Raw genomic sequence first — 17300 nt, forward strand, 5'->3', positions numbered from 1 at the left:
CAAACTCTAAGTTTGGTGTTGGGAGGTCTCAACAAAGCTCTGCACATCTGTGAGGCTCCATGAGGTCAAGCTATCAAGCTATTGACATTAAAGAAGCGCTTGTTGGGAGGCAACCTAATTTTTATTTATCTAACTATATTTTTCTTAGTTATATAGGTTCATGATCATGTGGAGTCACAAAATAAATCAAAAAATTGAAAACGGAATCAAAAACAGCAGAAGAAAAATCACACCTTGGAGGAAGACCTTACTGGCGTTTAAACGCCAGTAAGAAGCATGTTTTGGGCGTTCAACGCCAGAACAGAGCATGGTTCTGGCGCTGAACACCAGAAATGGGCAGCATCTGGGCGTTTGAATGCCAGAAATGCACCCTGGAGAAGAGCTGGCACTGAACGCCCAGAACAAGCATGGTTCTGGCGTTCAACGCCAGAAATAAGCTACAAATGGGCATTCAACGCCCAGAACAAGCACCAACCTGGCGCTGAACGCCCAGAGTTGTGTGCAAGGGCATTTTACATGCCTAATTTGGTGCAAGGTTGTAAATCCTTGAACACCTCAGGATCTGTGGACCCCACAGGATCCCCACCTACCTCCACTCACTTCTTCTCACCCATCTTTCACACAATCCCATAAACACTCTTCCCCAAAACCCTTCACCAATCACCTCAATCTCTCTTCCCCATCACCTCTTCACCACTCACATCCATCCACTCTTCCCCATAAACCTACCTCATAAACTCCACCTACCTTCAAAATTCAAAATCAATTTCCCACCCAAACCCACCCTATATGGCCGAAACTTAACCCCCCTCCCTCCCCTATATAAAGCCTTCCATTCTTCCTCATTTTCACACAACACAACCCTCTCTTCTCTTCTTGGCCGAAACACAACCCCTTCTCCCTCTCCTCCATTTCTTCTTCTTCTTCATCTATTCTTTCTTCTATTGCTCGAGGGCGAGCATAATTCTAAGTTTGGTGTGGTAAAAGCATAAGCTTTTTGTTTTTTCATTACCATTGATGGCACCTAAGACCGGAGAATCCTCTAGAAAAGGGAAAGGGAAGACAAAAGCTTCCACCTCCGAGTCATGGGAGATGGAAATGTTCATCTCCAAAGCCCATCAAGATCACTTCTATGATGTTGTGGCCAAGAAGAAGGTGATCCCCGAGGTCCCTTTCAAACACAAAAGAAATGAGTATCCGGAGATCCGACATGAAATTCAAAGAAGAGGTTGGGAAGTTCTAACAAACCCCATCCAACAAGTCGGCATCCTAATGGTTCAAGAGTTCTATGCTAATGCATGGATCACTAGGAACCATGATCAAAGTAAGAACCTGAACCCAAAGAATTATCTCACCATGGTTCGGGGGAAATACTTAGATTTTAGTCCGGAAAATGTGAGGTTGGCGTTCAACTTGCCAAACATGGAAGAGAATGCACGCCCCTACACAAGGAGAGTCAACTTTGATCAAAGGTTGGACCAAGTCCTCATGGACATATGTGTAGAAGGAGCTCAATGGAAGATTGACTCAAAAGGCAAACCGGTTCAACTAAGAAGACTGGACCTTAAGCCTGTAGCTAGAGGATGGTTGGAGTTCATTCAATGCTCAATCATTCCCACTAGCAACCGGTCTGAAGTTACTATAGACCGGGCCATCATGATCCATAGCATCATGATTGGAGAAGAGGTGGAAGTTCATGAGATTATACCTCAAGAACTCTACAAAGTGGCTGACAAGTCCTCCACTATGGCAAGGTTAGCCTTTCCTCACCTCATTTGCCACCTATGCAATTCGGCTGGTATTGACATAGAGGGAGATATCCTCATTAAAGAGGATAAGCCCATCACTAAGAAAAAGATGGAGCAAGAAAGAGAGCCCATCCATGGAGCTCAAGAGGCACATGAAGCTCATCACCATGAGATCCCGCTGAGTTCCTATAGAAGCCAATCATTCTGAACTTCAATGGATAAAGTGAGATGCCAAAACTATTCAAAAGGCAAAAAGCTATAAGTCCCACTCATATGATTGAAGCTATATTTCATTGATAGTTTGGAATTTATAGTATATTCTCTTCTTTTTATCCTATTTGATTTTCAGTTGCTTGGGAACAAGCAACAATTTAAGTTTGGTGTTGTGATGAGCGGATAATTTGTACGCTTTTTGGCATTGTTTTTAGTATGTTTTTAGTAGGATCTAGTTACTTTTAGGGATGTTTTCACTAGTTTTTATGTTAAATTCACATTTCTGGACTTTACTACGAGTTTGTGTGTTTTTCTGTGATTTCAGGTATTTTCTGGCTGAAATTGAGGGACTTGAGCAAAAATCAGATTCAGAGGTTGAAGAAGGACTGCTGATGCTGTTGGATTCTGACCTCCCTGCACTCAAAGTGGATTTTCTGGAGCTACAGAACTCAAAATGGCGCGCTTCCACTTTCGTTGGAAAGTAGACATCCAGGGCTTTCCAGCAATGTATAATTGTCCATACTTTGGCCGAGTTTAAACGACGTAAAAGGGCGTTGAACGCCAGTTCTATGCTGCTGTCTGGAGTTAAACGCCAGAAACAAGTCACAAACCAGAGTTGAACGCCAGAAATACATTACAACCTGGCATTCAACTCCAGAAAGAGCCTCTGCACGTGTAACACTCAAGCTCAGCCCAAGCACACACCAAGTGGGCCCCGGAAGTGGATTTATGCATCAATTACTTACTTCTGTAAACCCTAGTAGCTAGTTTATTATAAATAGGACCTTTTACTATTGTATTAGACATCATCCTGGATCCTGGATTGTATTTTGATCCTGTGATCTCGTTTTGGGGGCTGACCATTCGGCCATGCCTGGACCTTTCACTTATGTATTTTTAACGGTAGAGTTTCTACACTCCATAGATTAAGGTGTGGAGTTCTACTGTTCCTCAAAGATTAATGCAAAGTACTACTGTTTTCCATTCAATTCATCTTGTTTCGCTTCTAAGATATTCATTCGCACTTCAACCTGAATGTGATGAACGCGACAATCATCATCATTCCCTATGAACGCGTGCTTGACAACCACTTCCGTTCTACATTAGATTGAATGAGTGTCTCTTAGATCTTTTAACCAGAATCTTCGTGGTGTAAGCTAGAATGATGGCGGCATTCAAGAGAATCCGAAAAGTCTAAACCTTGTCTGTGGTATTCCGAGTAGGATTCAATGATTGAATGACTGTGACGAGCTTCAAACTCGCGAGTGCTGGGCGTAGTGACAGACGCAAAAGGAAGGTGAATCCTATTCCAGCATGATCGGGAACCTCAGATGATTAGCCGTGCCGTGACAGGGCATCTTGGACCATTTTCACAAGAGGAAGGGATGTAGCCACTAATAACGGTGATGCCCTTGCATAAAGCCAGCCATAGAAAGGAGTAAGACTGATTGGATGAAGACAGCAGGAAAGCGGAGGTTCAGAGGAACGAATGCATCTCCATACGCTTATCTGAAATTCTCACCAATGATTTACATAAGTATTTTTATCCTTCTTTTATTATATTCTTTTCGAAAACCCCATTACTATTTTATATCCGCCTGACTGAGATTTACAAGGTGACCATAGCTTGCTTCATACCAACAATCTCCGTGGGATTCGACCCTTACTCACGTAAAGTATTACTTGGACGACCCAGTGCACTTGCTGGTCAGTTATGCGAAGTTGTGAAGATATGTTTAGACCTTGGTTCTGTGCATCCGTTTTTGGTGCCATCGCCAGGGAATCAATTCCGTACAATAATTCACAACCTGAGTAACAATTTCGCATACCATATTGATAATCTGAAAAATCATAAAATTGATTCTCGAAGCAAGAAAAAGCAGTGAAAAGCTTGCAGAAAAAAATATATGCGAAAAAAAAAAAGAGAGAAAGAAAAAGCAAGCAGAAAAAGCCAATAGCCCTTTAAACCAAAAGGCAAGGGTAAAATAAAAAGGATCCAAGGCTTTGAGCATCAGTGGATAGGAGGGCCCACAGGAATAAAATCCTGGCCTAAGCGGCTAAACCAAGTTGTCCCTAACCATGTGCTTGTGGTGTGAAGGTGTCAAGTGAATGGCTTGAGACTGAGCGGTTAAAGTCGTAGTCCAAAGTAAAAAGAGTGTGCTTAAGAGCTCTGGACACCTCTAATTGGAAACTCTAGCAAAGCTGAGTCACAATCTGAAAAGGTTCACCCAGTCATGTGTCTGTTGCATTTATGTATCCAGTGGTAATACTGGAAAACAAAATGCTTAGGGTCACGGCCAAGACTCATAAAGTAACTGTGTTCAAGAATCAACATACTGAACTAGGAGAATAAATAACACTATCTAAATTCTGAGTTCCTATAGATGCCAATCATTCTAAACTTCAAAGAATAAAGTGAGATGCCAAAACTGTTCAGAAGCAAAAAGCTAAAAGCCCCACTCATCTAATTAAGACTAATCTTCATAGATGTTTTTGGAATTCATTGTATATTCTATTCTTTTTATCCTATTTGATTTTCAGTTTCTTGGGGACAAGCAATAATTTAAGTTTGGTGTTGTGATGAGCGGATAATTTATACGCTTTTTGGCATTGTTTTTAGGTAGTTTTCAGTATGTTTTAATTATTTTTTAGTATATTTTTATTAGTTTTTAAATAAAAATCACATTTCTGGACTTTACTAAGAGTTTGTGTATTTTTCTGTGATTTCAGGTATTTTCTGGCTGAAATTGAGGGACTTGAGCAAAAATCTGATTCAGAGGCTGAAAAAAGACTGCAGATGCTGTTGGATTCTGACCTCCCTACACTCGAAGTGGATTTTCTGGAGCTACAGAAGCCCAATTGGCACGCTCTCAATTGAGTTAGAAATTAGACATCCTGGGATTTTTAGAAATATATAATAGTCAATACTTTGCCCAAGATTTGATGGCCCAAACCGGCGTTCTAAGTCAGCATAAAATTTCTGGCGTCAAAACGCCAGAACTGGCATCAAAGCTGGAGTTAAACGCCCAAACTGGCACAAAAGCTGGCGTTTAACTCCAAGAAAAGCCTCTACACATGGAAACTTCAATGCTCAGCCCAAGCACATTCCAAGTGGGCTCGAAAGAAGATTTCTGCATTAATTACTTATTTCTGTAACCCTAGGCTACTAGTTTTCTATAAATAGGACCTTTTTGCTATTGTATTAAAAGGACTTTTCCATCTTTAGAACTTATATGTTCACGTTTGAGGCTGGCCTCATGGCCATGCCTAGACCTTTTGTTCTTATGTATTTTCAACGGTGGAGTTTCTACACACCATAGATTAAGGTGTAGAGCTCTGCTGTTCCTCATGAATTAATGCAAAGTACTATTGTTTTTTTATTCAACTCAAGCCTATTTCTTCTCTAAGATATACACTCGTTCTTCAACCTGACGAATGTGATGATCCGTGACACTCATCATCATTCTCACCTATGAACGCGTGCCTGACAACCACTTCCGTTCTACTTACAATAGCTTGAGTGCGTATCTCTTAGCCTTATGGTTCATGACGCATGGTTGCCTCGCCTGACAACCGAGCCTTCCATTCCATGAGATCAGAGTCTTTGTGGTATAGGCTAGAATCAATTGGCAACATTCCTGAGATCCGAAAAGTCTAAACCTTGTCTGTGGTATTTCGAGTAGGATCTGGGAAGGGATGACTGTGACGAGCTTCAAACTCGCGAGTGCTGGGCGTAGTGACAGACGCAAAAGGATCAATAGATCCTATTCCAACATGATCGAGAACCAACAGCTGATTAGCCGTGCGGTGACAGCGCATTTAGACCATTTTCACTGAGCGGACGGGAGGTAGCCATTGACAACAGTGAAACCCACATAAAGCTTGCCATGGAAAGGAGTATGAATGATTGGAAGAAGGCAATAGGAAAGTGGAGGTTCAGAAGGAACAAAGCATCTTCATACGCTTATCTGAAATTCTCACCAATGAATTACATAAGTATCTCTATCCTATTTTATATTTTATTCATCTTTTAATTATCAATTCTCCATAACCATTTGAATCTGCCTGACTGAGATTTACAAGATGACCATAGCTTGCTTCAAGTCGACAATCTTCGTGGGATCGACCCTTACTCACGTAAGGTTTATTACTTGGACGACCCAGTGCACTTGCTGGTTAGTTGTGCGGAGTTGTGACAAAGAGTTGAGATTACAATTGTGTGTACCAAGTTGTTGGCGCCATTGATGATCACAATTTCGTGCACCACATTGCATATGTATATATTAAGCTTAGTCAAAATCATGATATTTTCCAAGGATTTTATCTATAGAGAACCCCAATTGATTGAAAGAAAAAAAATTTTTTTAGAACTTGCTTGAATTATATATTGTGGAACATGATTTTTGAGCTAAGAACACAAGCATGTGAGATTTGAGCCTAACTGTGTGGTCACATCATATGACCACTTATTTTCATTCTTGTGTGCATTATTCTCTTCCTATGATTGTAATCCTTGATTTGTTTGATTCTTTATGTCCATTATTTTGTGTATACATGCATTTATATGATTGAGGCCATTGTTCAAATAGCTCACTTACCCAAATAGCCTACCTTTTAAATTTTATTGTTAGCCAACTTTGAGCCTACGCTAAACCCATTTGTTCTTAATTTTAGCACATTACAAGCCTAAGTGAAAAACAATAAATGTCCTTAATTTGGATCTTTGATTAGCTTAGGCTAGTGAGAGTGTTCACTATTTGGTTTGGGAGAGTTGGGAACATTGGGTAGAGATAAAACTGTATTTTGTGGTTTTGTGAAAATTATGGGAATTGGGTACATACTCATGCATTGAATGTTAAACTATATGCATTGATGCTCTTGTATATATTTTAGTTTGCCAAAAAAAAAAGAGAAAAACAATATATATATATATATATATATATATATATATATATATATATATGTATATATGTAAAAGAAAAAAAATAGACAAGAAAGAAAAAGAAAAGCAATAAGAAGGGGATAAAATGCCCCAAAGTGAAGCTCAATAAAAATCAATGCATATGTGTGGTAATCAAAAGAGAATGCATGAGTGTGTGAAAAAGTGAAGAATGAGTAGTTAGGTTTGTTTAGAATTGTATAGGTTTTCATAGGTTAGGTGGGAAGCTTAGGTTTATCAAAGATTCAAATTTCAAACTCACTTGACCATATGCATCCTTACCTTGACCCTAGCCCCATTACAACCTATGGGAAAGACCTCATGATACTTGTATGCATGCATGAAATAATTGTTGATTGTTAGATGAAAAACAAATCTTAGAAAGCATGATTAGGGGAGAATTGAGTGGATCGACCCCATACACTTGAGTGACTAGAGCGGATACACATCCGGTGAGGGTTCGATCGCTCAATTACATGTTTTCACCCATGATCATCCTTTCTTGCAAGTTTGTAAATTCTTTTCAATAACTCAATTCAATTGTGGGTTTGCTTTGATTGCTATTGCTTTAGCCCTTGTACTTGTACATGTATTCTTGGAAATTGATTTGTTTTGACCAAGTACTTGCATTATTTAGATAGATTGCATATAGGTAGTTGCATTTAGGTAGCTTACATTGAATAAATGTTGATACCCTTTGCTTCTTTCTTGATTTTAGCATGAGGACATGCTTAGTTTAAGTGTGGGGAGGTTTGATAAACCCCAATTTTGTGGTTTATCTTGTGCTTATTTTAGGGGATTTTATCACCTTTTCCCACATTTATTCAATGAAATAGCATGATTTTGTAATTCTCCCTTAAATTGTGCTTAAGTGTAAAAACATGCTTTTTAGGCCCTTAAATTGGTGATTTTAATTCACTTTAATTCCATTCGATGCCTTGATGTGTTTGTTGAGTGATTTCAGGTTCATAAGGCAAGTATTGGATGGAAGAATTGAAGAGAAAAGCATGCAAATGGGAGAATCCATGAAGAAATGAGCTTTTGGAGAATTGAGGGCCACGCGCACGCGTCATGCACGCGTACGCGTGCATTGGAGATTTTCAAGCCACGCGCACGCGTCACTCACGCATACGCGTGAGTAGAGGTTTCTGCCATCGACGCGCACACGTCACCCACGCGTACGCGTGACGCTCGGCACGTGACCCACTTAAAGTGAAATCACTGGGGGCGATTTCTGAGCTACCCAGGCCCAAATCAAACTCGTTTCTGAGGGTATTTCATGCAGAATTCAAGCTTGAGCAAGAGGGGAGCACTTAGTTAGTCATGATGAGCGTTTAGTTAGTTTTTTAGAGAGAGAAGCTCCCTCTTCTCTCTAGAATTAGGTTTGGGTTAGGTTAATTTCTCTTAAATCTTGGCATGATTTCTTGATTTCATCTTGTTTCTTTTACAATTTCTTGTTTCTACTATTTCATTCTTCTTAGTTCTCTTGTTAATTTTACTTTTATGCCTCTTTTATGTTCATGAACTCATGTTGGATTTGGTTTACATTCAATGAGATTTGATGTTTGATGTTCTTTTATTGTTTATTTGAGTTGTGAATTTTACTTTCCTTGCAATTGGTAGTTGATAGATTTATATTTCTTGCACTTTTATTATGATTTCCGTTTATACCTTCCAAGTGTTTGACAAAATGCTTGGAAGGATGTTAGAGTAGATCTTGAGCATTCTTGGCTTGGAAAGAGTAATTAGGTGATCTTGAGTCATAAATACCCAACTCATGTTGGTGATCTAGAGTTTTTAGTTAATATTATTTCCATTGACTCTAATCTCTTGGTAATTCCATTAGTGAGTTGATTAGAAATTTTGGATTGAGATTAACTAGTCTTATTTGACTTTCTCTTATGGAAGATAACTTACACCTTCTTCCAACATTGGAGATGACGAAATGAGATAAATTCTTGTTAATTATTGTTATTAGTGACTAGGATAGAAAGCCTATATTCTCAATCCTTGCTATGAATGTCTCTCTTTATTACTTGCTTTCTTTACTCGCTTGATTTACTTTTCTTGTCATTTATTTTATTGCCCCTTTTATCAATCAAATTCCTTGTTCTCTCATAGCCAATAATTGATCACTTTATTACAATTCCTTGTGATACGATCCAGAGTCTAAATACTTCGGTTAATTTTCATTGGAGTTTGTACTTGTGACATATTTGGTCAATAAAAGGTAGAACAAATCCATTCCACAGTCTTGGAAATTCTGGAATGACCTCCAATCATACCATCATGGTATTCATGCAAAATTGCTTGCATCAATAAACCCCCTTTTGGAACCACCAACCTATTCCTCCATAATAGAACCCCATTTTGAACAAAATAGTTGGGGTCCTTAGGTCAGCCTTTCTCACAATTCTCCTAAAGCTCCTACGGTTCGTTGTCAACCTCAATTTTGCTCTTCAATGTATTGAACCATTCCAGTTTCAGGCAAGATCAAGCATCCATGAAGCTGCGTGAAAGGGCATCAGCAGCAATATTCTCCTTACCAGGTTTATATTGAATCTCAAAGTCATACTCTATGAGCTTGTGTATCCACCTTTGCTGGTTAGGGGTGTGCAAGATCTAACCTCCCAGAGTCTTTAAGCTTTGCTGATCTATACGTATAATGAATTTTTCCCTAATAAGTAATGGGGGAACTTGCCTACCGCTTCAGTCACCGCATAGAATTCCCGGGCATAAGCTGATTGCACTGATTGTTAGTAGATAATTTCTTAGAAAAGAAGGCGATGTGGTGTTTATCTTGCAAAAGTACCGTTCCAATTCCCATATTAGAAGTATCAGTCTCCACTATAAAAGGTTGATCAAAGTTGGGAAGAGCTAAAACTGGTTTGGAAGTAATTGCCTTCTTCAATGACTCGAAGGCATGAGCAGCAACTGAACTCCACTGGAAGGCATCTTACTTCAATAAATCCGTGAGAGGAGATGCAAGATGTAACACCCTCGCTATCAGGAGTCACGCTTCCGGCTGCGCTACTCTGATAGCAAGAAGTATTACGACTACTTTACATACTAAATACTAGAATATGAGCCTGTGACTCGATACTGTATCGCTGATTTCTTTGAAAACTGGAAGCAAATACTTTATTTTAAGAAAAATACAAGCAGACATAGATTCATATACAAGACTCCTTACATAATAACTCAATATAATATACGTATAAAACATACAATTCATATCCCTCTTACAAACTTGTAATAACAAAGACGAGGGAAGAAAATAATCTAATTAATACAACAACATATAAAACCAAACAGAGTTTAACTCTTCTTAATGCTTCTTCATCCGGTTCCTGAAAAGGTAAAGCTGTAGGGGGGTGAGAACCTAACCACATGGTCTCACTACGGAGTTTTAAAGTTGTCATAAGAAGATATTTAATAAGAAGACTGTTTTCAAATTCAGTGATTATCATTGCCTTATGAATCCTTTTAAAATCCAATAGCTAATCCTTCAAAACCTTTTCGAAGAGACAATGTTTAATATTTTTAGAAATCCAAAGTCTTTCTTTTCTCATAAGCAAATCTCAATCAGAAACCAACCACGCAATCAAACAACACAATTATTAATTCAGCATCAAAGTCCATTCTCAAATGTAACACGCCAGGACAAACACAGGCAAGACAGACAAGGAAAGCACAAGTAGGAAGTAGTTACAGCAAATAGTTCAAGTAGCAGTTAAGAACAGTTTAGCAATTAGGCAAACCAAAACAAGTTCAAACCCAAGCAAAGCATACAAATGCATATGATGCATGCCTATCCTATGGCTGATGAGGCTCAGTTGTCGGTTATCCAGTCAACTTGACAAGTCTGAATTGTCCTTAGACTGTCCCCCGACGTGCATCCCCAAGAGTCTATGCATAGCTTTTTCTCAAATAATCAATATTGCTCAATGGGGGTAACATTCCCGGGAATTTATATAGTGCCCGGTCACACTTACGTCGTAGGGTCAATAGAGTATCGAGTTTTCAACCTGGTACACGTGGTAGTAAGTCAAGGCACTTAATCCAGGGAACCTCGTATCTCAGATATCTCAAATTTATAAGCCATATGAATAATTCAAAGATCATATCTCAACATTCTTAGCATCATAATCATTCATCAATCCAAATCTCATTTCCAAATTCATTCAAAAACCATATTTCAAAGAAAATCCTCATCAATCCTCATCATCCTTCTTTCCATCCCGTTCATTAACAGTCCCTATTCAAAACAAAATTCTTTCTTTGATAAATAAATCAATCTTAAAACATATAATGTTTAAAAACAAATCTTTTTAATTAATTACTTCAAATAAAACTTCGAATTTTATAAAATTTCGACAGCATCTCCTCTAAAATTCGGACACTACCACCCTTTTCGGGTCCCATCTAAACATTTCTCAAACATTTTCTCAACCATTTCCAAATCTCATTCATTTCCAAAATTAATTCAGTTTCATATTCCAAATCAGTTCCAAAGCCGATTCGTTTACATTATCAAAAATAGCTTCAAAACCAAGAAAGCCATTTTTCACAATAATCAACTAAATAACCTTTCAAACTAATTTCTTTTCAGCAATCACAAACTACTCAAGCAAACAAGCAATCAGTCATTCAATCCAGCAAATAGCCACATTTATAAGACAATCATAATCACAGACATATGTTTTCTCACATTAATATCTATTTATAACAACTCCGTAATGTAAAATAGATTTTAAGAAAAATCCCTACCTCGAATAATCGAAACTCAAAAATGAAACGCATCAAGAAACCCTTTCTTTTCGGCCCGCAATCAGTGGCAGCTGCAACCTCAGCTCCTAACTACTTACGCAGCAACCACAACAACTCTAATCACAGCAGAAAATCATTTTAAACACAGAAATTAATTTGCTTGCATTAATCTGCTAAACTCATCAGGTATTCAATCCCAAAATATTTTAACTTTAAAACAATCCCCTACCTCGATTAGCCGAGTTCGCATAAGCCTATTGTAACAACTCCCTTTCCTTTTAATTCATGGCAGCCACTTCGACTGCTTCTTCCAGCAACAGCGACGATGAAACAACACCGCGAGGCAGCTACAAAACGTCAACAACGGTGAATCTAATAATCTACTGTGGTTTAAGGCTGAGTAAGGATACAATGGAACATTTATGTAAAGTAGGATAGAGTTAATTAATGAAACATTATAGCAAGACAAAGTGCGACAGAATAACCTTAGCAGAGGAACAAAAGACTGGAATTGCAGCAGCTCCGGTGACCCTCACTGGCAAGGACAGAACCGACGGTAACTTCAAGGGGGATGAGATAGAAATCCCTAAGAAACAGAAGTGGAATTTTGGAGTAGCAGCAGCGGCACTGGTGGCTCAAAGCAGCAAGAACGCGACGCCGACTTACCTCTAGCGACGGCGAGCTCCGTCGACGGCAACAGTAACGGGAGCAGCGGTGGAAAAAGGTCTCCGCCACCTCCTTTTCTCTCTTTTGTAGCTTTTTCTCTCTCCCTGCTTCATTCGACGATGGCTCCTTCAACGCCGGTGAGACACGATGGTGGCACGACCCTGGCAACAGCGACGGTTTGTGAAGATGACGGCGGCTACTGGGCAGCTCGCGACGGCTACTGGGCGGCTCTGACGACGTCAACAAGGCATGGTGGTGGCTGAGCAGCGATGAACGGCGGTGCAACATGTTCCTCTGTCCCACGTGAACTCTCTTTCTCTCACCTACGAGCTTGATAGCAGCGTCCACGGAAGCTCCTCGGACGGCGGCGACGAGTGGATAGGCACGACAACTTCCTCCCCCTCTCTTCTCCCTCTGATCTCTGTTTCCCCCTCTTTGTTCTTCCATTTCTTTTGTTTCTTTCTTTTTGAATGAAGGGTGGCAGCGTGGAAGGGTTAGGGAAAAAGGGGGGTAGTGGCAGCTAGGATTGGGAAAATAAGGTGTATTATGTTTAATTAGGATTAATATGAGAATGTGTATAAAATTAGGGTTAAGAGTAATGTAAATTAGGATTAGGGTTTAATTTGGGGCAAATTGAGGTTTTGTTAAATTTTAATAAAATTAAGAGATATTATATTAAATTAAATATAAAATATCCATCTTTAAAATACCTTTCAATTACAAATTTATAAATTAGTTTCGATTAAATGCTAATTAAATAAAAATTGGAAACAAATAAATTAATTCTCCTTCATTTATAAAATAAGGTTAAAAATATACATATTTAAAATTAAGGCATATAAAATATTCACTATTTTTCAATTATAAGAACTCTAAATCAAAAATAAGAGTTTACTCAACTTTTATATAAAAATCTCTAAAATACAGTCTTAAATAAATATAATGCATCCTAAATAATTAATTAATAACTTTTAAAAATTTAGAGGTCTTACACAAGAGAAGCGTAGCCTTTGATGAAGTGCCTATAGTAACTTGTCAAACCAAGAAATTTCCGAAGTTGTTTGAGGTTCTCAGGTGTCGGCCAAGCGTTTACAGCCTAAACTATATCTTTCTCTATGTAAACACCCTTTTCAGTGATGATGTTACCCAGATAGTCAATTTCGGATACAACAAACAAGCATTTTGACATCTTGGCAAATAAGGATTCCTTCTGTAATGTTTGCAACACGATCTCCAAATGTTCTAAATGCTGAGAAGTAGAAGGGATGTAGATCAATATGTCATCGAAGATCACAAGGACTAACTTTCTTAAGAATAGCCGAAAGATATCGTTCAATAGATGTTGGAAGGTGGCTGGTGCATTTGTTAATCCAAATGGAATTATTAGTCATTCGTAATGTCCTTGATGTGTGCAAAATGTGGTCTTGTATCTATCCTTTGGCTTCACCAAAATCTAGTGATAATCTGATCTGAGATCCAACTTTGAAAAAATTTTTGCTCCAACAACTTATCGAGAAGTTCATCCACCGTCGGAATGAAAAATTGATCCTTGATTGTAATATTATTTAAAGCACGGTAGTCAGTACAGAATCTCCAAGAGTTGTCCTTTTTTTACCAAAAGGATTTGTGATGAGAAGGGGCTATGGCGTGGCTGAATGATGCCATCGTTAAGCATCTCTTGAATCATGCAATCAATTTGAGTCTTATGGTGATGAGGGTATCGGTACAGTCTAACCCGAATCGGTGCTGCCCCCTCTACCAAAGGAATAGAGTGGTCATGTAATCTTTGTGGGGGAAGTTCTGTAGGATGCTGAAACACTATTTGATACTTCTGGAGGAGTTCAGCAAAAGCAGGCTCCATGGTAGTAGAAAACGGCAGGGGAATGACTGGATTATGTGCAGGTTGCTGAACATCTACTGTGAAGACTTCTTCAATTACATCAGTGTTGAGAAGACATCAAATGTGGTGATACTGAGCTTACTCTGGGGTGGAGTTCTTCTCACCATGCAGTGTAACAAACTCACTATTATGAAGGAATCGAAGAAAAGCAGCATTATAGTCCACAATGTGCGTTTTCAGTTGCTTGAGCCAAGGGGAAACGATCACCAAGTCACCCCCAGCAACATGTAGTACAAAGACATGTGGAATAGTGACTTTGCACCCGCTCATTGTGACCTCCAGAAAAGGAATATAACCCTCAACATCCATGATGCCAAAATTTTCCACTATCAACCTCACACCAGGGCAGGCTGCACTGGATGTTCTAAAATTTTGCTATTAGAGGCTGGAGGAAACTATCAGAGCTGCCCCCGTCCAATAGAGCCCAAACCTCTAACCCTTAAAGGATAGCTCTGATTTGGATAGTAGACAAACCAGAGGTACCATACATGGCATTGTAGGATAGGTGATAGTCAGTTACTTATTGCTTAAGGGTCTAGAGTAAAGGATCTATGATGAATCCATATTTGATGATATATCTTGGCTATAATTGGATGGATTTCATCAATTAAACTCACACTTATTCACCAAAATAGCATACTTTTGTGTTTGATCCCTAAATTGAACCTAAATGTGAAAATATGCATTTTTGTGCTTAAATTGAGCAATTTAATCTCACTTTTATTCTATTCGATCTTGTGATATATTTGTTGAGTGATTTTAGGTCCTAGAGGCAAGAATGGTTTGGTAGAAGTGGAAGAAAGCATGCAAAAAGGGAGAAAACATGAAGAAAACAAAGGAGAAAAGCATTTCAGCTTGTGCCTACGCGCACCTTCTGTGCCCACGCACAAGGCAGGGTAAAAATCAGGACCTGTATCCATGCTCAGAGCAGAATGGAAATCAGGACCTGTGCATCCGTGATGAGCGGATAATTTATACGCTTTTTGGCATTGTTTTTAGGTAGTTTTTAATATGTTTTAGTCACTTTTTATTATATTTTTATTAGTTTTTAAATAAAAATCACATTTCTGGACTTTACTATGAGTTTGTATGTTTTTCTGTGATTTCAGGTATTTTCTGGCTGAAATTGAGGGAGCTGAGCAAAAATCTAATTCAGGCTGAAAAAGGACTGCAGATGCTGTTGGATTCTGACCTCCCTGCACTCGAAATAGATTTTCTGGAGCTACAAGAGTTCAAATGGCGCGCTCTCAATTGGGTTGGAAATTAGACATCTAGGGCTTTCCATCAATATATAATAGTCCATACTTTTCTCAAGGATAAATGACGTAAACTGGCGTTCAACTCTAGTTCCATGTTGCATTCTGGCGTTAAACGCCAGAAACAGGTTACAAGTTGGAGTTAAACGCCAGAAACAGGTTACAACCTGGCGTTTAACTCAGGAAACAGCCTAAGCACGTGTAAAGCTCAAGTCTCAGCCCCAACACACACCAAGTGGGCCCCAGAAGTGGATTTCTGCACTATCTATCTTAGTTTACTCATTTTCTGTAAACAACTTTTAGAGATTTATTTTGTACCTCATGACATTTTAGATCTAAACTTTGTAATCTTTAATGGCATGAGTCTTTAAACTCCATTGTTGGGGGTGAGGAGCTCTGCTGTGTCTCGATGAATTAATGCAATTATTTCTATTTTCTATTCAAACACGCTTGTTTCTGTCTAAGATGTTCATTCGCACTTTAATATGATGGATGTGATGATCCGTGACACTTATCACCATTCTCAACTTATGAACGCGTGACTGACAACCACCTCCGTTCTACCTTCGATTGAATGAGTATCTCTTGGATTCCTTAATCAGAATCTTCGTGCTATAAGCTAGAATCCATTGGCAGCATTCTTGAGAATCTGGAAAGTCTAAACCTTGTCTGTGGTATTCCGAGTAGGATTCAGGGATTGAATGACTATGACAAGCTTCAAACTCACAAGGGTTGGGCATAGTGACAGACGCAAAAGGATCAATGGATCCTATTCAAGCATGAGTGAGAACCGACAGATGATTAGCCGTGCGGTGACAGCGCACCTGGACCATTTTCACTGAGAGGACGGATGGTAGCCATTGACAACGGTGATCCACCAACACACAACTTGCCATAGGAGGAACCTTGCGTGCATGAAGAAGAAGACAGGGGGAAAGTCGAGATTCAGAAGACAAAGCATCTCCAAAACTCCAACATATTCTCCATTACTGCAGAACAAGTATTTATTTCATGCTCTTTTATTTTTTGCAATTTAAACTGATAAATATAATTGATATCCTGACTAAGAGTTACAAGATAACCATAGATTGCTTCAAGCCAACAATCTCCGTGGGATTCAACCCTTACTCACGTAAGGTATTACTTGGACGACCCAGTGCACTTGCTGGTTAGTGGTACGAGTTGTAAAAAGTGTGATTTACAATTCGTGCACCAAGTTTTTGGCACCGTTGCCGGGGATTGTTCGAGTTTGGACAACTGACGGTTTATTTTGTTGCTTAGATTAGGAAAAATTCTTCTTTTTGGTTTAGAGTCTTCTATTATTGTTTTTGGTTGAAATTTCTTTTTTTAAATCCTTATTTTTTCTTTTTAAATTTTTCGAAAATTTTATAAACTGATAATTGAGTTTTTCTGTTTGAGTTTGGTTTCATATTTTAAGTTTGGTGTCAATTGTATTTTTTATTTTATTTTCTTTTAAATTTTCGAATTTGTGTTCATTGTTCTTTCTTAATCTTCAAGTTGTTCTTGTTTATTTTCCTTGTTTGATCTTTGGTTTGTCTTATTTTGTGTCTTTTCTTATTTTTCTTGTGCTTTTTCGAATTTTTAGTTTCAAAAAAAAATTTATTTATTAAATACGTTGTTAAAACACGTTAAATTTTATAGCTCAATTGGCTAGAGCGTTGTGCTTATGTTCTTGGTAATTGGCTATCTTTTTTAAAAAAACTTTTTCAAAAATAATCTTTCTTTGATTAAATCTTGTGTCAAGCTTTAAGTTTGGTGTTTTCTTGTTAGTTTTTATTTAATTTTTG

General features: G+C 38.5%; 1 protein-coding gene across 6 annotated transcripts in view; it reads right to left on the bottom strand.

Moving 5' to 3' along the window:
• Window positions 1-12799, bottom strand: part of LOC110266643 — a 25926-nt gene extending 13127 nt beyond the window's left edge. Inside the window, exons 1-4 of one of the 6 annotated variants that reach the window (XR_002354102.1) lie at window positions 12156-12799; window positions 11900-12017; window positions 11671-11786; window positions 10208-10250 (exon numbers count right to left, since the gene is read on the bottom strand). Coding sequence is in view for 1 of the 6 variants with exons in the window: in XM_021111542.1 (XP_020967201.1) it covers window positions 12157-12783 (627 nt within the window). In the remaining 5 variants the exon portion in view is untranslated. Of the gene's footprint in view, window positions 1-10207; window positions 10265-11670; window positions 11787-11899; window positions 12130-12155 lie in introns of those variants that run through there. The other 5 variants (XR_002354100.1, XR_002354101.1, XR_002354104.1 and 2 more) reach the window with 5 other exon arrangements.

This window comes from Arachis ipaensis, chromosome B09, assembly GCF_000816755.2.
Source record: "Arachis ipaensis cultivar K30076 chromosome B09, Araip1.1, whole genome shotgun sequence".
NCBI classification, from domain to species: Eukaryota; Viridiplantae; Streptophyta; class Magnoliopsida; order Fabales; family Fabaceae; genus Arachis; species Arachis ipaensis.